The sequence below is a fragment of the Oryzias melastigma genome, linkage group LG1, assembly GCF_002922805.2.
Source record: "Oryzias melastigma strain HK-1 linkage group LG1, ASM292280v2, whole genome shotgun sequence".
NCBI classification, from domain to species: domain Eukaryota; kingdom Metazoa; phylum Chordata; class Actinopteri; order Beloniformes; family Adrianichthyidae; genus Oryzias; species Oryzias melastigma.
In genome coordinates this window covers 31,853,745-31,876,057 of record NC_050512.1, presented here as the reverse complement: position 1 = coordinate 31,876,057, position 22,313 = coordinate 31,853,745, and the positions used below count along the sequence as shown (strand labels likewise).

The window sequence follows — 22,313 nt, the reverse complement described above, 5'->3', positions numbered from 1 at the left end:
TAAAGCTTCTGGTAATGTTAACAGGATCTAGTGTGTTAAAGCTACTGTCACGTCCTGCTGCTACTGCTGGACCTTTCTCCATCCAGTCCTTCTGCTCACCTGGCAGGTGTGGCCAATGTGCCTTAATTGGCTCCTACTGGCTACTTAAGACGGAGAAGGCCTCATCAAAGCAGGCAGGGAGCAGCAGACTGTAGCATTTGGGTTTTACTTTGAGTTGTGCTGGTATGTTTTCTTTTCTTCCTCGGTAGTCTTGTACTGGTGGGTTTTGTTATTTTAGTTTGGACTTGGACCTTGGTAGTCTTCGTTTGCGGTCTTTGTTTATTTGTTTTCTGTAGTTAGTTGGTTAGGCAGCCCTTAGCAGGGAGCTGCTGATTCCGACAGCAATCTTGGCCAAGGTTCCAGTTCCTTTTGTTTTTGTTTGAACCAGTGCACTAATTATTTGATTTTTGTTTTCTCATTTCAGGACACAGGATTTTCTTTATTTAATAAACTGTGTTCCTTTCATTCTTATTAGTGTCCAGTTTTTATTGTCTATCCTCTAGATCGGAGCCAGGATTACCCATAGGGGACGTAATAGCTACATTTGACAAAAACTGAATATGAATCCATTCTCGACTACAGTGTAAACTAGGGCTGCCATGATTAGTCGACTAATTGAAGACTAATCGACTTTAAAAATAGTCAACTATTAATTTAATAGTTGATTATTCGTTGTTTTATTTTCTATGGAGTCAGAGTGTAGTAAAGCTGAAAGTTATATTGGCATTCTGCAGCTTTTTGGACTATTTTGGCCTTTATTAAGGTTTTTTAGGCTATTTTGGAGTTTAGCTAATATTTCCGCTACATGCTAGCTGTTTGGGCTAACTTTTTATCATAATTGGCTTTTTTTAATGCTAATTTGTTATTTAACCAATATTTTAGCTAGCTATCAATTTCAGCATCTTCAGCTTCCAAATTCAGCTTACATCATTCAGTCTAGTATTTTTGCAGATACTAGTGTGAATATATCTAATTTTGAGTTAGTTTAAGGTTAATGATGGTTAAGAGTTGACTTAATAATCGGTGATTAGTCGACTGTTAAAATAACCGTTTGTGGCAGCACTAGTGTAAACCCGGATCAATCTGTGGGTTCAGAGCTTTCCATGCAAAAAGAGACGGAATTAACTCCACAACAGAAATGTAGTTTAATGAATCCACTTGTTTTACCGTTAATCACAACTCTATACTGATGTAAAAAAGACAATTAAAAAAGGAAAACGGATGCAGCACCCTCGCTGTTGTAAGGCATGCAGTCTCCACAGAGCTCTGGACATCGAAAGCTACAGGTCGCCACGGTCGGACACTCATCCACAGACACACAGAAGCGCTCGCAGTGCTCGTCCTCTCCATGGGGCTCAAACATTTATTCATTGCACATAACAGTGTTTAGAAGTGGGAGTCATCACAACACCTAAAGTAGAATCACAAAGAACGATAAGATTTGCTAACACTTCCTTTTTATCCCGGTCCACTCTCCAGGAATAAATCGGAACGTTCCAATATGTAAATGACACAAACGAGGGTTAGTAGTGAAGCACATCATGTGACTGGACGCACACACAAAATGACCACGATTTGAACAGCCGTGACTCTTGGCTTTCAACCCTTTGCAGCGAGCCCTTCAGGAGGATCCTCCTCCTTCGGTTGGAGATCCCCGCTGTTGCAGATCTCATATAAAAAGGCTAACATTTCCTTGTCTGTGGTGCAAAATCCTAAATGACCTCTGGGAAACCAAGCGGCTCCTGCTATATAAATACAGTCATATATTTACCTCCATATAAAAATAAAATTAGCAATACACAAATATTGCACACCTAAGGAGATTAGATAGTTATTGACAAGCTTCTGAGGAAAATGTACAAAGATGGAAACAATAAACCCTCTGGCAGTATAAACAGATATTTGCATCTTCGGTGTGAATTCTCTTCAGCACGCCTCTGGCTGTGGGCGGGGCCGAGCGGGCGCAGAAGTGGAGTCACGGCTGCCAACGGGAGACCTGTTTGGGCTGTGCGGCGGGTGAAGGTCGGGGTGGAGCAGCAGGACGAAGGGGCGGAGCCTCCTCACTGGTTCTGGGCATCCAGCTCCCTCTGGCGGCAGCCCACGGCAGTGATGAGGGCGGCCCCTTTCCCACTGCCGTCCTCCGATAGCAGGAAGTTGACGTCACATTTGGGGGCCAGTTCCTTGACGGTTTGCAGGAAGATCCGAGAGAAGCTGAGGAGAAACGAAGAAAGAACAACACATTTACTACATCATATAGATGTTCAAAGGCTGTTCTCACCTTTACCTGCATAAAACAACCATTTATATAAAAAGCAGATGGATACTAAAGATGCCACAGACGATTATTTTAGTAGTCGACTAATCGGTTGATGCACACAGTGGATGTGAAATACACATCTTAAGCATCATTAGCTAAATTAGACAAATAGAATTTGACTGTTGAAGATGCTAATTGATAGCTATAAATGCTGAAGCTGATGGCTGAAATCACTGAAGCTAATAGCTAAAAACGCTGAAGCTGATAGCCAGCTAAAATATTAGCTAAACTCCAAAATGGCCTAAAAAACAAACAAAAAGCCTAAATTAGCCAGAATAGCTAGCATGTAGCTGAAATATTAGCTAAACTCCAAATTAGCCAAAAACTGAAAATATCCTTGGTTAGCCAAAACAGCTAGCATGTAGCTGAAATATTAGCTAAATTTCAAAAAAGCCTAGAAAATAAAAAATGCTAAATTAGCCAAAAAGCTAGCATGTAGCTGAAATATTAGCTAAATTAAAAAAAAACCTATAAAATAAAAAAATGCTAAATTAGCCAAAAAGCTAGCATGTCGCTGAAATATTAGCTAAACTCTGTAATATCCTAAAAACCTTAATAAATGCCAAAATAATCCATAAAGCTAGCAGAATGCTATAATAACTTTCAACTTTACTACACTCTGACTCCTTATAATATAATGTAACGACTAATCGACTTTTAAATTCGTCGTCAGCTATTTTATTACTCGACAAGTCGCGGCAGCCCCACTCGTCTCCTCCACGCCGTTTCTTACTGAGGGTGCAGCTTGTAGAGCGTGCCGTCCACGCCCACGGTGACGTCCAGGTGGTCCAGCCCTCTGTTCTCGCGGATTTTGTCCACCACAGCTGCCATCCCAGCGCCGCATATCTGAGCGGCCCGCCGGGACACGGTGCCGCACACTTCCTTGACGATGATACTGTCGTCGCAGGTGCTGTCCAGTCCCAGTTGCTGCAGGATGGCCCTGACCTGCAGCAGCGCCAGACGGTCGCTGGGGAGCAGCAGAGGGGTCAGAGGTCAGACAACAGCAGCGGAGTAACCAGATCCGTCTCAGCTGTTTCACTATTCTGTCTCTCCTCTAACTACTATGTTATCTAGTTACTAACTCAGTTTTCTAAATAAAGGTTGAGTCATTACCGTAATTTGATTATTTTGATTAATTTATCCTATTTGAATGCAATGACACTGTTACCTGTCTATAAACATCAGCGATAAAATGGAGAATATTTTTTTGCTTTAGAATTTTATTTTGTTGTTTAAAATATAAATGTATAATACATTAAAAGAGGAGTGTCGAACTCAATCGCACAGGAGTCAAAATCTAAAACACACCTTAGGTCACGGACTGAACAGGATAATCATTTATTGGACACTAAAGCAGTGGTCCCCAAACTACGGCCCGCGGGCCGGATCAGGCCCCCCTCCATATTTGGCCTGGCCCCCCACACACAATCAGAAATGCAGACCGAGACCCACATATAACGTGACATTTTATTCCACCCTTCTGCAGTCTGAACTATGATGGGAGAGGACGGAATATTATTTGGTTTAATAGTGACATTTGTCTTTATTTTATTATTATTTTTTTTCTTCTGTACGTTTTTGGACGTTTATTGCTCTTCAGCTTTTTAGTTCATCAGCTGTTAAATATTCAGCTCTTTTTGTGCTAGCTTTTTCGACTGTTTTAGCAGTTACTAACGATTTCTAGGCCATTTTGGAGTTTAGCTAATATTTTAGCCACATGCTAGCTGTTTTGGCTAATTAAGGCTCTGGGAGGGGCCTGGGTGGAGTGGACGGTCACTGGAGAACCAGTAAAGATCTGAGCTCCTCTGTTCCCGCTGTGTTTCTGTATCTGTCAGCCATGTTTGCTACATGTTTTTGGGATAGAATTTTTTTATCTGGACCCAAATGAGGATTTAATCCTTTGAGAGTTCAATCCTGTTCAGGTTTTGTTCGTTTTTTTTGGCAAACCCAGATTAATTTTTTCTCTTAGATTTTTTTTTTTTTACATTTTTCTTCCTGTTCGACTTTTTGTCTATAAATGTTGCCAACTTTCTTCATTTTTTTCCGTGATGTTTCTGAATTTCCGTGTGGTGGACGAGTTAATCAAACCCATGCTCTCACCTCTCGATTTGAGACAGGAACTTGGTCTCAAAAATGCCTCTGGTTTTCAGCGTCTCGGAGATTTGTCCACGGAAGAGGAATCCGCGTTTGGTCAGATCGATCAAAATCTGCCTGACGATTTCTCCCAGATACATGCCGCTGCACATCTTCTCGTACCTGCCCCCCCAAAGACAAAGATGCAGGAGTCTGGAGACGTGTTTGCCCCGTTTGGATGACAGTAATGAAGCTCCTGACCTTTGTTTGCCTTCGTTCAGCGAGTTCTCGTCCACTGCCTGGTCATACTTGGTCCTGATGTCATCCAAGCAGCCGTTGTCTCCAAAAGCGCCCCACTCCATGTTGACGCACATGCGGCCTTCAGTTCCCGGCACGATCTCGATGTTCCTCATCTCCTCCATGTAGCAGGCGTTACTTCCTGTCCCTGTGAGGACACGGCGCCACAGCGTTTAGACCAGGGGCGTCGACCTCAATCGCACAAGGGGCCAAAATCCAAAACACACCTTAGATCACGGGTTGAACAGGATAAACATTTAAACACTCTAAAACGACATTTTAAAACTTTAAAACTGTAACCTTTTAACATAATTATGAATACTAGAAATGCAGGAATGTTATTCCAGAATAAATCAACTTAAACCTTAAATAACTTTCAACATTTCACATAGTTTAGACCAAACCGGGTTAATTAAACCAACAAACTCCTGGAGCTGAGATGAAGGAGGTTCAGGGAACAGGAGTTTTACTCGCCTGCAATCAGCCCCACTTCACATGTGGGTTCCTCATAGGCGCAGGTCATCATGGTTCCTACGGTGTCGTTCACGATTGCAACCACGTCCAGCTCAAACTCCTGTGAAAGAAAACAGCGCCATCTTACCGAGATGAGTCATTCTACTCCACATATGATGACTGGAAGCTTGAAAGATCCCTTTATATGTTTAAAGCCAGTTCCGTCATTAGTCTGAGCGCATTTCTGGACGTGCACTTTTAACTTACAGAGCTTCATGGACGATGGAGCCGTGAGGTTTGGCTCTTCGCTCATGCGTTTGTTAGTGTCTGAACTCTTTCTGAGTCAAACATGTCAGGAAGATTTTTTGTTCTCAAAGCTGGAGCTCAGTGTCAGGTCTTTCATAGATGAACCTTCTGCCTTCATTTGGGACGTCCTCGCTCGTCTGGCTGAGCTCTCATTTGTTGCTGGTTGAAGACTTTTCCAGCCCCGGGAGGTGAAGCCTCCTCAGACAGAAGAGAGGTCTGCAGTCGTGGTTTTAATTAGGTGTTCACCGTTTATGTTTCTAGAGTTAGTTTGGAACATTCGTGTTTTGTTGAAGTTTTGCATTTTTAAAAATGAATATTTTTACTTGTTTTAGTTATTATGTTTGGATATTAGATGTTATTTGTTTCTGAATTAGCTTCAATCTTCAGTATGATTTGTTTTTAGTTGTCATTTTGAAAGTGAGAGGATCTAAATTTTTTATATTTTTGATAGAAATTTTCAGTTTGCACGAAACTCACTCTGCAAGTTTCTGAAAAAAGTTTTCCAACATTTTCTTCTGTGATTGAAAACATACAGTGGGACAAAAAAGTCTTTAATCATCAATTGTGCAGGTTCTCTTACTTAAAAAGATAAGAGGTCTGTAACTTTCATCATAGATGGACCTCAACTATGAGAGACGATGAGAATAAAATCCAGAAAATCTCACTGTCTGATTTTTAAAGAATACATTTGTAAATTATGGTGTAAAATAAGATGAACAAATACTTATTATATCTACCATGATTTGCAAATAAAATCTGACAATGTGATTTTCTGGATATTTTGCCTCTCATAATTGAGTTATACCTGTGATGAAAATTACAGACCTCTCATATTTTTAAGTGGGAGAATTTGTACAATTGCCGGCTGACTGAATACTTTTATTGCCCCTAAAAAATTAAAGATGCTTTATTGTTGCACATAAAACAGATTAAAAAAGGTGGATTTCCCTAACGTGCATCTCTAAATGTGAAACAGATAAATCAGAATAATGTATAAAAGTGATCCGGCTCTTTGTTAAAGTCCAGCAGATAAATCCAGTTTCACTCTGAGCAGCAGTTGGAGCCTAAAGGTTCGATTCTGTCCTTTTATCGCAGTAAACAAACCATCAGCCACAGTTAAGACTCCCGAGCAGCAGCTCACTCTGTTAGATCCACACGTCTGTCCAGAGCCGCGCCCGACGCACGCCTGGACGCCGCTGCAGCTTCCCTAAGCCACTCCCAGCACCATGCAGGTACCGCGAGGCCGCCATCCTCCGGCGCATGCCATCACAACAGAAAACACACTCCACGCCAGGCGCGTGCGGCGCGGCTTTACCTGTCGCTCACGGATCTACGCTCACGTTATACTTACTGGGTCCTCCATCTACAAAAGCAAATGCTAACATCAGGAATGTTGAGGAGAGGATGCATCTGTTTGCCCCGCCCCCTCCGGTCACATGCTGCAGGTGGTGGGGGGGTGGGGGGGATTAGGTGTGTTTGTGCTGAGACAGCAGAATTCATGTTTAAGTTACATCAGGATTATCCTGATTGTCATGTGTGTGTAAAGGTTTCAGTTCACGCCAGCACCCCCATGTGACCTTAACCGCCCCCCTGTGGCATTCTGGGGCAGCTGAAGACGCCGTTATCTGGGCTCAGCAGAAGACGGTCCATTCTGTGGGTTGAACGTGATAAGTGGAGATGAAGCGTCACCTCTTTTCTCTTGATGGCCTCCCGGAGCAGCTCCACCACGTCTTCACCTTCACAGTCGGTCGCCTTGAACCCCTTCGTCCAGTTGACCAGGATTCCCTGAAGACCAGATCAAAGCAGGAATCTCAAATGTTTCCTGCCTGGAAAAGACACTACATCCTGCCTAAACGCATGAAAATTATGTTTATTTAATTTAAATATAAGTCTATAAATAGGAAATATGTATTGGTTTGTTTAGAGAAAAGTTGTTTATTTAAAAGAAAGACTCTAAAACTACCAGATCTCTGTAAAAACATCTTTAGGATGTAATCCGGATATCCTCACTTCTCTTATATGAACGAGTAAATAAATGCACTGACTGCATCCAGGCTGGTCTGATGGCAGGGGAAGGAGAAGGTGAATCCCAGAGGCAGCCGGGCGCTCTTCATCCCCATGTAGTCCAGGAAGTCCGAGATGCAGTGGACGATGTGGTCGAACAGCTGGAGAAAAGGTGATTTTAGTAGAAAGTGACAGTATTTCTGCTGGAGAAGGAAGACTCTCGCGCCGTCACCTCCTCTCCTGTTCCCTGCATGACCTCTATGGGGATGGCGTAGATTTTGTTGTGCATCTCCACGGATCGCCTCTTCCCACTGCGGATCTTTACGAGGAGAACACGGAAGTTTGTTCCGCCCAGGTCCAGAGCCAGGAAGTCTCCGTTTTCTGGTCATTTCAAAGAAGAAAAAAACGGTTTCTTTAAAAAAATCAAAACATTCATGATCCCCATTAATACGACAGAGAATTAGGGTCACCATTAAAAAAACAAATATAAGTAAAAATTTTACAAGGAACAAGTTGTTTTTTCATCACTAAATTGTTGCATGTAGTTTTAAAATGTTTCAACAAAGACAAACATTAATTTATGTTACAGACAATTTCAGAGAAATGGGAATTTTCCTTTTTTGTAATTTAATTTCACAAAACATCTTATTTTTAAAAATCTTTTGACTTTTTTGGTGTTTTTCTTGTAAAATTTTGACTTATTACTTAGACTCTTGACTTTTTTCTCATAATTTTGACTTTGTATAACTATATATTTATATACGACTTTATTCTGAAAGTTCTGACTTTTCTCATAATTTTACATTTTTAATCTGGACGTTTGTCTAATATTTGTTTTGCTTTTTTCTGGGAAAATGTTCAACTATTGATTTTGATTTTATTTATGTGAAATTTGGACTTTCTTTTTTCATTATTTTGATTTTTTATTAATATATATCTGACTTTATTCTGTAAACTCGGACTTTTTCTCATAATATTATGACTTTAATCTGTTTTTACATTTGTTATATAATTGCTTAACTATATTCTCGTAAAATTTTGAACCTTTTTTCTTGATTTTACAATTTTATTCCATTAAAATGTTGACTCTTTCTCATTTTAAAACTTTCTCATAAAATCATGACTTTTGTCAATTTATCTAATACAATTTGGACTTCTTTCTCATAATTTTGAGTTTTTTTCTGATATGCATACAACTTTATTCTGAAAGTTCTGACTTCTCTCATATTTAACGACATCTGTTTGGATTTCTGCCTAAAAATGTTTAACTTTATTCTTGTAAAATTTTTAACTATTTTATTATGATTTGTATGATTTTATTTAGTTAAAATTTGGACTTCTTTCTCATAATTGAGTTTTTTCTAATGTATATATGACTTTATTCAGAAAGTTCTGAATATTCTCATAATTTTACGACTTTATCTGTTTGGATTTTTGTCTAAATATTTGTTTGACTTTATTCCGGTAAAATTTTGAACTTTTTTTTTTTTACGATTTTATTCCATTAAAATGTCCCCTTTTTTATTCTTAAAACTTTTTTTCCCCCAAAAATTTTGACTTCTGTCAATTTAACTAATAAAATTCTGACTTTTCTCATAAGTCCTTTTTCTTGTAAAATTTTGATTTTTATTTGATAATTGCTTAATAATTCTTATAAAATGTATAATTTAGTTATAATTTTACTGCTTTATTGTCATATTGGGTTATATATACATTTTCATAGTGGCTCTAATAAATATTGGAGTCAAATTGTGAATGAATGACAAACACCCATGAAGAAGTGTTTGATCTTCTCTCAAGAGCAGCTTGGAGGCGACAGAGAAGAGGAACGACTCGAATCACAATCTGAGGACTGACAGAATCAGTCTGTAAGCTTTGAAAATTCATTTTTAATTTGTAAAATGGAATAAAAAGATTAAAAACAGATGCTTTTGTTGGTCAAAGCAGAAATTATTTATATCAATAAGAACACATTTGTTGAAAGCTTTGATCCAGTGTCCTCTGATTGTGTAGTTCCTGATCGGTCCAACTTTTTTTGTGTACAAAAGCACAAATCCAAGCTAAAATCTAAGACTGAGCTGCTCACCTGTTCCGTCAGGTGTTCTTCGGACAAAGGTGGGCAGCATCTTGACCGTGGCCTCTTTGTGGGTGTCCTTCTTCAGGCCGCGTTCGATTTCCACCCTCATGCGCTTCTTCACTTCCAGCAGCTGACTCTTGTTCAGCCTGAACTCCGCCAACGTCTGCTGGATCTGCCGCGCCTGCTCCGTCAAGCGGTACGCCACCGCCGTCACCATGGCCGCGCCTTTCCCGCTCCCGCTCTCCGACAGCAGGAAGCGGACGTCCGAGTCCGGAACCAGACGCCGCACGGTCTTGTGCAGCCGCCGAGCATACCTGGTCGCAGAGGAGACGGAGAAAGGATCAAATTCTGAGTCTGCAGGTTGACCTGAACTGGAGAAAGTCAGGGGTCAGGGGTCGCCGACCTTTTTCAAACTAAGGGTTACTTCATGGGTACTGAGTCATACTCTGACTGGTTGATGCGCCGCATCAAACTCGCCACGCTGAAATCGCGCCGTGGCAGACCGCATCTTTACATTGACTTAACACTGAAACTTGACGCCTCGGCGGCCGCATTTGGTGTAAGCTGGATAAATAAAATCGATTAATCGATTTGAATCGATTTAAGCTAAAAGATCAGTAATCGATTCATAAAAGATACAATTTGATTTAGTGCATAAATGGCTCATAAATAAATAAATAAATAAAGCTTAAGTCCGCTGGCTTGATGCTAAAGTTTAATGGGATTTCCCATAGGACGGCTAATGCTAACGATCGACTTGATCATATTAAATGAACATTTTTATATGAACTTTCTAAACTCTTTTAAGTACTTCTTAAAGGAACAATTTGTGGTCTAAAACATCGTTTTTAGTCATCGCCACCTAGTGTCCAAACTGAAACGTCCTCCAGGAGAAGCAGAACAATGTTTCCAATGTTAATGATCTGAACATTTTAGTTAGAACTTCTCCTTTAGAGAATCCATGTAACTGTATGATATTAACAATCTCATTATTTCACTGATACATTTACAGGATGTGATCAGATTAATATAAATATATTCAAATCATATAGTAGATTATTAATGTATTTCTAAACGGGTATAAATGTGTAAACTCAAAATTGAGTTGAAGAATCAAAAATTCAGAATGGCTTTTATGAATCGAATCAAATCGTTTCTGGAAATTTTAATTGATATCCAGCCCTAATAACAGTGAGAGGAAAATATCTGATCTTGGAACCTTCTTCATCCGTCTGGTTTTGGATTTGAACGTTTCCACGTTTGTCCTCAAAGACTCACTGAGGATGCATCTTGTAGAGCGAACCGTCGATGCCCACGGTCGTACGCAGGCGGGCCACGCCTTTGTTGTCTTTCAGGCGGCAGAGAATGGCTCCCAGGGTCGCAGAGATCAGGTTGGCGGAGCGGAAGGACACGATGGTGCACACGTGCTGCACGGCCAGGCAGTCCTCGTCCGACGGCTCCACGCCGAGCCGCGTCAGGATTTCCATGCATTTCTTCAGTCCTTCTTTAGACCTGAAACGGGAGTCAGGCGTCATTTCTCAATGAACATTCGTTCTTACAAACATCCCGTCTCTGCACTTACTTCTCAATGGCGGAGACGTGTTTGGTCTCGATTTTTCCTCTGGTCAGCAGCTCTGGGGTGATTCTTCCCTCGAAAAGCAGCCCCTCTTTGGCCATCTTGACCAGGATGAGTCGGACCAGCTCCCCCATGTACATCCCACTGACCATCTTTTCAAACCTGATCAGAGACGAAACGCCTTCAGAAAACGTCAAATCGACATTTGTGTTACGATTTTTTCCTGCAGCTTCAGAGAAGATTATTCTCATCAGTGGATCGTGGATAGAGCTGGATCGGTTAGTGAAGACCAGGGGGGTCAAACTCAATCACACAAGGGGATAAAATCTAAAACACACTTTAAAACTTTAAAACCGTAACTTTTTAACGTAATTATGAACTACATATATAACATTACCTTTGATAATGCTGGTGTGAATGCTGTAAGCTGAATTTGAAGATGCTGAGGCTAATGGCTGAAAATGCTAAAGCCGATAGCCGGCTAGAATATTAGCTAAGGTTTTAAGCTAGTAGCTTAAGAATTAGATAAACTTTAAAACAACCTGAAAATAATTGTTTAAAAGCCTAAATTAGCCAAAAAGCTTAGTATGTAGCTGAACTATTAGCTAAACTTGAAAAAAGCCTGAATTAAAAAAAAAAAACTAAAATAGCCAAATCAGCTAGCATGTAGCAGAATTATTATTTAAACTTCAATATAGCTTTAATTATCTTAGTAAGTGCCAAAATAGTCCAAAAAACTAGCAGAATGCCAATTTTTCAAACTTTAAAACTAACTTTTTAACATAATTCTGAATAATAAAAAGGCAGGAATATTATTCCAGAATAAATCAACTTAAACTTTAAATAACTTTCAATATTTTACTCTTCATAAAAACATATTTTGTCAAAATGATACAAGTTAGAAGATTACATCAGGCCATTGATAACAATAAAATAAAGAGATCTGGAGGGCCGGATCTGGCCCCTGGGCCTTCACTTTGACATATATGGTCACGACTATTAGAGTAGTAGTTTGTGGGAGCTCTACTCATGAAGGACAGACGTCTCAGACTCTCACAGTTGCTTCCCGGGGTTGATGGAGCCTCGGTCAATCTCGCGGTCGAACTCAGTGCGGAGGTCCTCCAGGGAGCCGTCGTCTCCGAAGGCGCCCCACTCCGTGTTGATGCACATGCGGCCTTCGTCTCCCTCCACCATGTCGATGTGCCGCAGCTCCTCCATGTAGCAGGCGTTGGTTCCCGTCCCTGAAAGCAGGCAGAGCCTCTCAGACATTCATCTGCAGCGATCCACGAATACATTTGATATCCAACGACCTTTTTGTCATAACCTTGACAAAAAGCAGAGTTAAGGATCAGACGAATGTTTTGATGTTTAAAGCTCCAGAAAACTGCCAGTCACATCAAGGTAAGAAAAGAAACCAACTGTTTACCTATAATGATTCCCACTTCACATCTTTGGTCATCGAATCCACACGTCATCATTGTTCCAACGGTGTCGTTCACCACCGCCATGATGTCTGCCTGATAGTCCTGAGGGAACCAGATCATTCAGACGAGCTTTAACCTCGATCATGTTTCCAAATGAACTCTTAGAGAAACGTACCCCTCGTTTCTTGATGGCCTTGTTCAGAAGCTTCACCACATCCATGCCCTCCACGCCGCTGGCTTTGAACTTCTTTGTCCAAGTCAGCAAGACCGCCTGGAAAACAAGCGCTTGTTACCATTCCACCGTTCTGGAGGAACCGCTCTGAACCCGAGCTGCTCTGAGGAAGGTCAGCGTGTGACCTCTGAGGAGGTTACCTCGTCCAGCTTGGTTTGGGCGCAGGGGAAGGAGAAGGTAAATCCCACAGGAAGCTTCTTGTCCTTGATTTTCTGCTTCTCCATGAAGTCTCCCAGACACTCTGCAACATGGTCAAAGAGCTGGAGACAAAAGAGATGCTTTTACAATGAAGAAAGGACAGGAAATAGTCCAAACCAAAGCTCCAAGGAGCCAAAATCCCATAGAGTTCTATAGAGAAATAAACGATTATTACTCATTCTATTGGTCAGAATAAACGTTCTTGATCTGATGCATTTTCAACATCTTTTTGATAATCCTCTTTGTTTTCACTTTATTTTTTCTTTATTGCAAGTTATAAACTGACCAATCAGATGACTCAATAAAAGCATGTGGTCGAGACTTTTATGCTGATGGTTGCATTGTTACTTCCTGTTTTTGTTTTTCAATATGAGATTTAATGAATTACCCCCCTAATTCCCAACTACTAAGAACTATATAAAGACCTGGATTTGTGAAAGCATTTCAGACACCATGCTTAATGCTTTTATTTTTTAAACTGAAAATATGACATCACAGATTTCACGAAGTGAACAATACAATTGTTTGATTTATAATGTATTTATTTTTAATTAGATTATTTAGGGCAGATACTTTAGTTCTGATGGTGGTGCTGATACTTCCTTTTAGTTTTCGTCTTTTATATGTTAATGTTTTAGTTAGATACTTTTATTTTGATGGTTGCGCTGCTACTTCCTGTTAGTTCGCGGTCTTCGTCGCGGTCTGTGGGTCCCCGAGAAGGTAAGCCGCAGATGTTTCTCTCTCACCAGTTAGGAGTAAAAACTCCATATAAAGTGTGAAATATGTTTAGAAATTGAATGTTAATTTGTTAAAACGCTCTAAACACAGTTTATGTTTTCACTAATAATTTGAAATATGTTGTTAAATGTAAATATGTGCTTGTTAACATGCTAGCTTTAGCGGAGAGCTAGCATACATCATGGGTGACTGTGGTCTTCTCAGTAGGACCAAAAAGTGAAATGTCACATTTGTTTTTCATTCTAAAATTGATTTCAATATTTTTTTTCTTTCTAAAAATGACAGAATACTTTTATTTTAACATCTCGTTGGAAATAGGCTAACAGACAACTACAGACTGTAAATGTAACAACACAGCAGCAGGTGTTTGTGAGCTACGGCGAGCGTGAGCGCCCATAAAGAGAAACACTAGACGCATTCGGCAGAGGAATTTAGGTATAAACAACCTTTAAACTGACTATGCTGTGTTTGAAGTCACAACATCAGTGACCTAATTTTTGACTCGCCAGTCAAGTTAGACAAAATCTACTGGCTAAATTATTCTACAAAGGTGTTATTTTAAAAACATGAAAGTTTTTTTTTTTTAGCTCAACACAGGCTATTTCATCTTCATAAAGTTCCATACAAAGTAGATTGATGCCTGTTATTATATTTATAAAATACAGTTTTAAAAAAAAAAAATTCTACGAATGAATATTGTTGTTTTTATCGTCCATGTCTTAAATTCCTCTCAGTGAAAATATAGTCGGACTTTCCATGTCTGTTATTTCATAGAGGCGACACGAGGAAGAGGTTGTTAGCATCTTAGCTGGAGTGTGAAGCAACACTTTTTATTAAACTTTCTTAAGGTTTCATAAAAATCGCCACGTCCTGCTGCAACATCACCTAAATGCTACACAGAAGTGACTAGTAGAAGCTAATCAGAAACTGGTTGAACTTCTTTAATTTTTCTGTCTCTGCCTCGTGGAAGAAGCTCCTCTTTGTTAGCTGCTGTTTTTACATTCGGGGTTTGGAAGAGACAGACGAGCCGAGCTCTGAACAACGGAAGCCCAAAGGAGCAGAACGCTGGGAGAATAAAATCCACAGTATCCCCAAAATTAATTGCCTGAAACAATAAAATTAATTAATGAATTAATAAAATTGATTAATTCGATGGCATGGGGGTCTACATGCATCTCAGCATCAAACATTTTTATGGACTTCATTTTATTAGACAAACATTTTATTCATATTTTTCAATAAAGACTAATTTTTTATTTTAAATCTTGAAAATGTTAAAGAGAAATAAGTGGAACCACTGAAGGAAGAACAGATTCCTGCAACATGACGGTTCAGGTATTAAATGTTTCATCCATTATGTAAACAAAACTGAACGTTGATGCCGTATCTGATGAAAAGGTGTGAAGTTTCCAGCGTTTACCTGCGTCCCGCTGCCGTGGATGATGTCATCAGGCGTGTCATAAGCCTGGCTCTCCATCTGAACCGGCTGCTTCTTGTCCTGGGTCACCTTGACCCGCAGAATCCTAAAGTTTGACCCGCCGAGGTCCAGAGCGATGAAGTCTCCCTTTTCTGTCAGACAGAGAGTTTTAAACTCGGGTTTGTCGGTGTAGATGTTTAAATGTTTATCAAACCACAAAGTCAGTGAACCTTTGAGAACCTTTTCTGTGTTGTGTAAACTGGAGGCAAACACATAAATTCTCTGCGGCGGTTTTGTGTTTGAGTGACTCCTCGACGCGTCCAGAAAGACTTTTGTTTGTTTAAAGTCGTGCTGATAAAATGCTGATCCCCAAACTTCTGATGGAAGACGAGTGCACAGAATTAAAGACTGTTTTAAATGGTTCTGATTGTTTATCGCTGCTGTTTCTATGTATAAAATCCCCTTTTTAGCCAAAGAAAAGCTGAAACAATCTTGTTCCAGATCAAATGAAGTGTTACAGCCTTTCTGTAGAAAACGTAGAACTTCCTTCAGTTTGTGACTCCACCGCCGTAGTGTTTGTTGCTCTGAGCTGTTTATCCTCCTGACCCGGCTGGAATGACATGCGAGTGTTACTGATACGGCGAGGAGTATGTGTCCACTTTACCGCCCCTATTTTGGTGTTATCCATGCCAACACAATGACCTGATGGTCCTTCCTGGACCAGAAACCTGTTGGGTTTTGTGTCCCTGTTGACTGATCCAACATCTCTAAGAGCGATCTCCTCTTTAGCCAGAAATAGTGAGTCTGTCCCAGTTCTGTGTAGTCAGACACATACTGCTGTTTTTTTTTTTTTTTTTAATTAAGGGAACATGATCCGGGTCTGGAGCGGCTGCACGGCAGACCGGGTTCGATTTCCACGTCAGCTGCAGCTCTTTAGGAAAGAAAAACGTTTTAAAACATACTCTTTTTAACTCGCTTCCTGAGATTTTTGTTAGTTTGTATTAAAGCCTACAAGCAAAATATTTCAAACTATCTTTAGTATGTTTGTAATAATTGATTTGAAATCAAACTAATTAGTAAAATTTAAAGTTTCTGTCATCTGACCTTTAAAAGCTCAGATAAAAACCACAGTGAATCTGAATCTATGTCGTAAATATTTGGTCTGTAGTTATGAACCAGATAATGATAATAGCAGATAATGATATCACGTTAAGAAAATGGTTCGGTAGAGCTGGGACGGGATTATATAAGTTCGCTTCCTCCAACTAGTTTTCAAGCAATCTATAACTTGATGTAAGGATTCTTAATGAGACCAACCCCGATGAAAATCAGGTTCTAGTGGCATTTTTCTGATGATTTACGACATTTATAGAGAAAACTAAACTAAAAAATGCATGGTATTTCTTGTGATGGGAAGGGGGGCGGAGTTGCTCTGTGCCGAAAGCACCCCAACCACCACCACCACCGCCTGCAGAAACCATGTCCTAGAAAACAACTGCTTTTAAATTTCTTGTGAATGGGAGCGATTTAAAAATAGAAGATGATTAGACTTAAAGGTTTAAAACTCGTTTTATTCAGGATTGTTGCAACACGTCCGTCTGCAGCAGCACTGCTGGTTTCAGGCTCGTGTGAAGACGAAATGTCTTCAAATCTCTCTGTTTTTGCTCGTCTTCATGCCCACACGGCCTTCTGTCCTTCGTCGCGTCCAGAGGGAGACAGATTGGACCGAGTTCGTCATTCATGTTTGGGTTCATGAACCCTGAGGAAGTCGTTGCTTCATCGGGTTTCATCTCAACACCGTCGGTATAAAGGAGGTTGTTTTGTTCATCTGATGTTAACAGACGTGGGTCTAACCGGGCCTGACAGACCCACGTCTGACTGAACTCCTGGACTGTGTTGGAGGGGGAAGTCATCTTTTGTTCGACGCCTTTCCCTTTTGTGTCTGTCATTGCTGCTTTGTAGAGGTTTGTCATTTTTAACTTTCATCGTGGCGTCAACTTTGACCTTTGCCGGGTGTCTGAGCGCCGCTGTTGAAACTTTCGGCTATTTATAAACCGGGAGGCAGCAGTTGGTCGCTGAGGCTTTGTTGTCCGCCTAACTCTGGTTTATCAAAGCGTCCATTTAGTCCATTCATACTTTCAAACGCTTCACAGAATTGTTTTTGTGCTTTTATTAAAAAAAAAAAAAGAAAAATCTGCTTTTATGCGACAAAATCATGCAGAAAGAAAGGAAATTAACTTGAAATTATTCTATGAACAGATGGGAATTAGAATGATTATGATATTATGATATATGGAATTGATTTTTTTAGGTCATTTTTACAGATATAAAGTTTAGTTTTATACCGTTATTATAGAACAATTCCTGGAAAGACAGCTTGGCCTTAAAACCATCGAGCATCACAGTCCAAACCGGAGAACAAAGAGGCTTATGTGACGGCCTGATGATTAGAACATCTCAGCACATTTTACACACAGAAGAGGAAACTCTGTTTTCACCTGTTTACCAGAGAAATCCTGTTTTTCAGATGAACCTTAGTGAGTTCAGACCATCCACAGAATGTCAGACATCAGACGACCAGATTCCAGCTTTAGTTAAATCCTGAGGTGTATTTTTTTTACAGCCTACCTGATCCATCAGGGATGGACCTGACGAAGGTCGGCAGCATCTTGACGGTGGCGGTGGCGTTGGTGTCTCGGCCCAGACCGCTCTCCATGTTCCTGCGGAAGCGGCTCATGATGTCTTTGAGCGTCTCGTCGGAGAAACGCATGGAGTACAGGTACTTGTCGATCTGAGGGGCAGACGGAGGAGCTTTAGAAATCAAAAACCATGTGGATCATGAACCAGTAACAGAAGTCTATGCTCTGACAGACAGGTAACCAGTGTAAAGACCTCAGAACTGGACTGATGTGGTCTACTTTCTTGGTCCTTGTGAGAACCCGAGCAGCAGAGTTCTGAATAAGCTGCAGTTTCCTGATGGATTTTTTTGGTAGTCCTGTAAAAACACTGTTACAGTAATCAAGTCGACTAAAGATGAAAGCATGCACTAGTTTCTCCAGGTCCTGCTTAGACATCAGATCTTTAATCCTTGAGATATTTTTGAGATGATAATAGGCTGATTTAGTGACTGCCTTAATGTGTTTATCAAATGTAGGTCTGTGTCTATCACTACACCCAAGTTTCTGGCCTGGTTGGTAGTTTTTAGTTGAATAGATTGAAGCTCTGTAGTGACGTCCAACCTTTTTTCTTTAGCCCCAAAGACAATAACCTCAGTTTTGTTTTTGTTTAATTGAAGTAAGTTGTGACACATCCAGTCATTAATGTCCTCAATGCATTTACCAAGAGCCTGTACAGGGCCTCGGTCTCCTGGTGTCAGTCTAATATATATCTGTGTGTCATCTGCATAGCTATGGTAACTAATGTTGTTGTTCTTTATAACCTGGGCCAGTGGGAGCATGTAGATGTTAAATAGAAGTGGTCCTAGGATGGAGCCTTGAGGCACTCCACACGTCTGTCAGCTTCGATGTGAAGTTACTTCCTGTTTTCCAAGTATATTTTAGACCAGCTTAGTACTGGTCCAGTGAAACCCACCCAGTTTTGCAATTCTTTAAGTACTGTTTTTTCCAGAGTAGAAGTCACAGTTTTTTTCATAGTTTAACCAGGGGTGCAACTTATACTGAGGAGCAACTTATTTGTGTGTGTGTGTTTTTTTAAAGACATAAATAAGCTCATATGTTTGTTATTTCGACAGTAAACATCACTTGTTCTCTAGCGGTTGTTTCCTCTAGCAACCACTAGAGGGCGCTGCTTCTGAGTATAAGTATTTGCTACTGACAGTAGCAGAAGAAGTGTCGTTGTTTGGGCTATTTGGTTTGGTTTAGTTTGGCTAACATTTCAGCTGCCTGCTAGCTATTTTGGCTAATTTAAGCTTTTTTTTGTTGTTTAGGGTATTTTTGAGTTTGGCTAATATTTTAGCTGCATGCTAGCTGTTTTGGCTAACTTAGGCTTTTTCAGGTTTTTATTCTAATTTGGCATTTATATATTTTATTTAGCCATTAGCTTCAGCGTTTTTAACTGTCAATTTCAGCATCTTCAGTGGCCAAATTCAGTTTACAGCATTCGCACTAGCATTATCACAGGTAATGCTGTATATCTAGTTTTTAGTTTTCAAGCTAATGATGGTTAAGATGTGTGCTTAACATTCAGTTTGTACATGACCCAGTTAGTCAACTAATCAGAAAAAATAATCGGTGATTAGTCGACTATTACAATAATTTAGGCAGCTCTACTATCACCCACTGGAATTTGAGGAGTAAAACCAGAATTTAGTCAATTTTCTACATAGGAGGCTTTAGGCTGAACAGGTGAATCAGCTCACAGTAACACAGTTTCATAACCGACATGTCCAATGCTAAAAAGAGAAAAATCAATAGTTTTTATGTACATGTCAGTGTGTAACCCTGATCAAGGTCACGGATCAGAAACCTCATCTGCAAAGTTTCCTGAAATGTTCCATTAATTAAACTAGTTTGATGAGAATAACTAAAGAGAAGTTTCTCATTTAAACCACATTTATCTGCAACAATCAAAGGCTGTCAGCAGGGATTTACCCTGAACCGTCTTTGTTGGTTATGTAATCACCGCGCTCAGGCCAAAACGGCCCTGAAGACTGTTTATCTACTTTATTTAACTGGACTATTTTTAGCGGCTAACCTTTTCTTCTCCATACCTGGTACTTGATTGAGCAACTCTGATTTTTAGGACATTCAGACTCAGCATTGAGGCTCTGATTCAGTATTTTCAGGCTCCAGTTCACATCTGCTTACCTTTTCCTCTTCTAAATCCTATTATAGATCTCAATTAGTCCAATGATTGTTTTCCTGTTTGTCCAGCAGCTGAACAGACTGAACCTACCCCCCCACCCCATATGTGGTTAAAAACCTTCTTTTGGATTTTAAGTTTCAGAATAAGAGCTTAGAAAAATAATAATAAATAGATAAGAATAGAAAAGTGCACAAATGATCGACACAAACCTGCACACACAGTCAGATCCACACAGCTGCACAAACCAGCCAGGTGACACACACACCTGTTTGTGTAGAGGTGAGCCGACAGGTGTGTTTTCCAGAATGTCACTGAAGCTTCAGCCCCCCCCCCTCACAGAGCCCACAGCTCAGGGCCCCCCATTAAAGAAAATACTCCCCGTGAAAAACCCCATATCAGCTTAACCAATCAGGCTTCAGTCGCAGGGAGGTAAGGACCCAAGAAGCCCCCCCAGGGACCAATAGGACCTCACCCCCCAGATTTAATATGATCCAATCCATTATTCAGTCAAATATTTTATATTACTTATGTTTTAATACTTTAATACCTTACCTCTATACTTGTATAATTATGATAATTTTTTTATTTTTATTTGAGCTGGAATTTACCTCTAATCAAACTGTAGCTTAAAAACAAACAATAAAAAAGATGTTTTTCTGGTTTTGCTTGTATTTTATTAAGTAAATCGGTTATAATTTTATAATATTAAGGCAACAAAAACATCCGAGGGCAGAAAACGTATTAAAACGAGTTTAATCCAAGTTATTAATGCAGTTATTAAGACTGTGTCTGAATTCCTTCTCAACCCATTTTCTATCGCTCTCCGAATCTACAATTCAAAATTTGAGTGCACTAGAAATTTCCCAGAAGTCTTTGCTAAAAACTAGCGTGAGTCAATGCTCACTACATTGGTGAATATAGACCACAATGCATTGCAGTGGAACCTTTTTTGTGAAAATATTGTTCGATTGCAACACATTATGATCTATGTTCACTACATTCAAATAATTTTACAAAAAAAAGTGTTTAAATGTAATTTTTTAACAAACCATCCAAACAAAGTTGTTTTTGTCTTAAATGTGCAACAAAATGCTCAAAGAAAACCTGTTTTATGCCATTTCTGTATTAAAACTCTGCTTTATTTTCACAGCATTCAGAGCTGTGACTGATCAGTTTCTAGTCGTTTCATATTCGGACTTCAGATGGTAAATAATTCCGGATCCTCTGCAGCATCTCTGAATCTGGTTGCCATGGAAAGGTCATATGTGGTTGTCATGGCAACAGCACTTTGACATCCTCAGCCCCCTGCACTAACCAATACTAGTCCACTTAACCTACTTCATTACTAGGATCACGTCACAAACTGGCCACGCCCCCCTTACTATTAATCCCCCCCCATCAGGGATGTTTCTTCTTCTACTGATTTATTTCACGCCTCCCGCGTGATCACTGCGGATGAGATCCGGTTTCAGTTTGGATCGAGTTCCTAACGAGTTTATGTCGCCGTTAGCACTGATGAAGAAGTAATCGGGTAAACGGGAGGAGCGGGAAGAGGAGGACTGGAAGCAGACAGGTGTCCGGAAAACCCTGTGGTGGTGGGGGGGCCGCTCTGTCGCACATCAGCAGCATTGGTGACCACGGCCCGCCTCAAGGACACAGGTGTCAAACCCCGCTAACCCCACCGAGAAGCTACCGAACCCGGACTATGGGCCACCGTCCCCTCCTGCATCCTCCTCATCCTCCTCCCTGCTGCCAAACGCCCCGCCTGCTCCCGCTCCGCTGCACGACCGGCATCTGAGGCCTGCTGCCGGAGCCAGCGCCGCGCCCGCCGGGGGCTGCTCACCCGTTTGAGCTGGTCATCCTTCAACTCGGTGAAGTAGTAGGCCAGGAGCTGAGCCGCGATCATGCTGGCTGCACCGGCGGGGCTGTCAGCTGCTGCGAGGCGGAGAAGGACGAGCGGGAAGCCGGGCGTCGGAGTCCTCCTGTCCCCCCACGGTGACCCTTCTGTGTCCTGGAGCGGGGGAGGCGCAGGCCTGAGCGGAGCGGCTGGGGGGGCAGAGGAAAACGTGTGAAGCAAGAGTGCGGCGGCGGTCGTGCCTGCGAGTCTGCGGCAGGCAGCAGTCACTGCGCATACACACGGACGGCCCCCTCCCTCTCAGCTGCTAGCTCCTGTTAGCTCTCAGGAGATGTGACAGCTCGCACCCCAGTGGTCGGTCTTTTATGCCCTGCCCCCACCGAGCCGCCTGATTGGCTGAGCCCCTCGGAGGGAGAGGAAGGAGGGGAGGAGCAGCTGGGAGGAGGGGGGGTGAGCCAAAGTAGGAAGCTGCATTTCAATGAT

At 41.0% G+C, this 22,313-nt stretch overlaps 1 protein-coding gene across 2 annotated transcripts; it reads right to left on the bottom strand.

Annotated features, from left to right (window-relative positions):
• Positions 1-1,160: 1,160 nt before the first annotated feature.
• Positions 1,161-22,163, bottom strand: LOC112157010 (hexokinase-1). Of its 2 annotated transcripts, XM_036214244.1 has the most exons (19): positions 21,819-22,163; positions 17,780-17,942; positions 15,155-15,303; positions 12,939-13,058; positions 12,742-12,837; positions 12,569-12,668; positions 12,200-12,383; positions 11,149-11,304; positions 10,845-11,078; positions 9,576-9,880; positions 7,722-7,870; positions 7,531-7,650; positions 7,175-7,270; positions 6,837-6,848; positions 5,201-5,300; positions 4,691-4,874; positions 4,457-4,612; positions 3,090-3,323; positions 1,161-2,250 (listed from the first exon to the last, which is right to left on the bottom strand). In XM_036214244.1, the coding sequence occupies exons 1-19, from the start codon at positions 21,879-21,881 to the stop codon at positions 2,100-2,102; spliced, it is 2,772 nt and encodes a 923-aa protein (XP_036070137.1). In that variant the 5' UTR covers positions 21,882-22,163; the 3' UTR covers positions 1,161-2,099. The 2 variants fall into 2 exon arrangements, with proteins under 2 accessions (XP_036070137.1, XP_024145194.1); XM_024289426.1 differs by lacking the exon at positions 6,837-6,848 and having other exon boundaries at positions 21,819-21,881.
• Positions 22,164-22,313: the final 150 nt, after the last annotated feature.

Bases quoted from the DNA above. Each gene is read 5' to 3' on its own strand.
- LOC112157010 (XM_036214244.1), bottom strand. From the start codon at position 21,881: ATGATCGCGGCTCAGCTCCTGGCCTACTACTTCACCGAGTTGAAGGAT. The intron at 11,305-12,199 runs GTGAGAGTCTGA...GTCTCTGATCAG, and splicing joins ATCAACCCCGGGAAGCAACT to GTTTGAAAAGATGGTCAGTG. The intron at 2,251-3,089 runs GTAAGAAACGGC...GTTTCTCCTCAG, and splicing joins CTCTACAAGCTGCACCCTCA to CTTCTCTCGGATCTTCCTGC.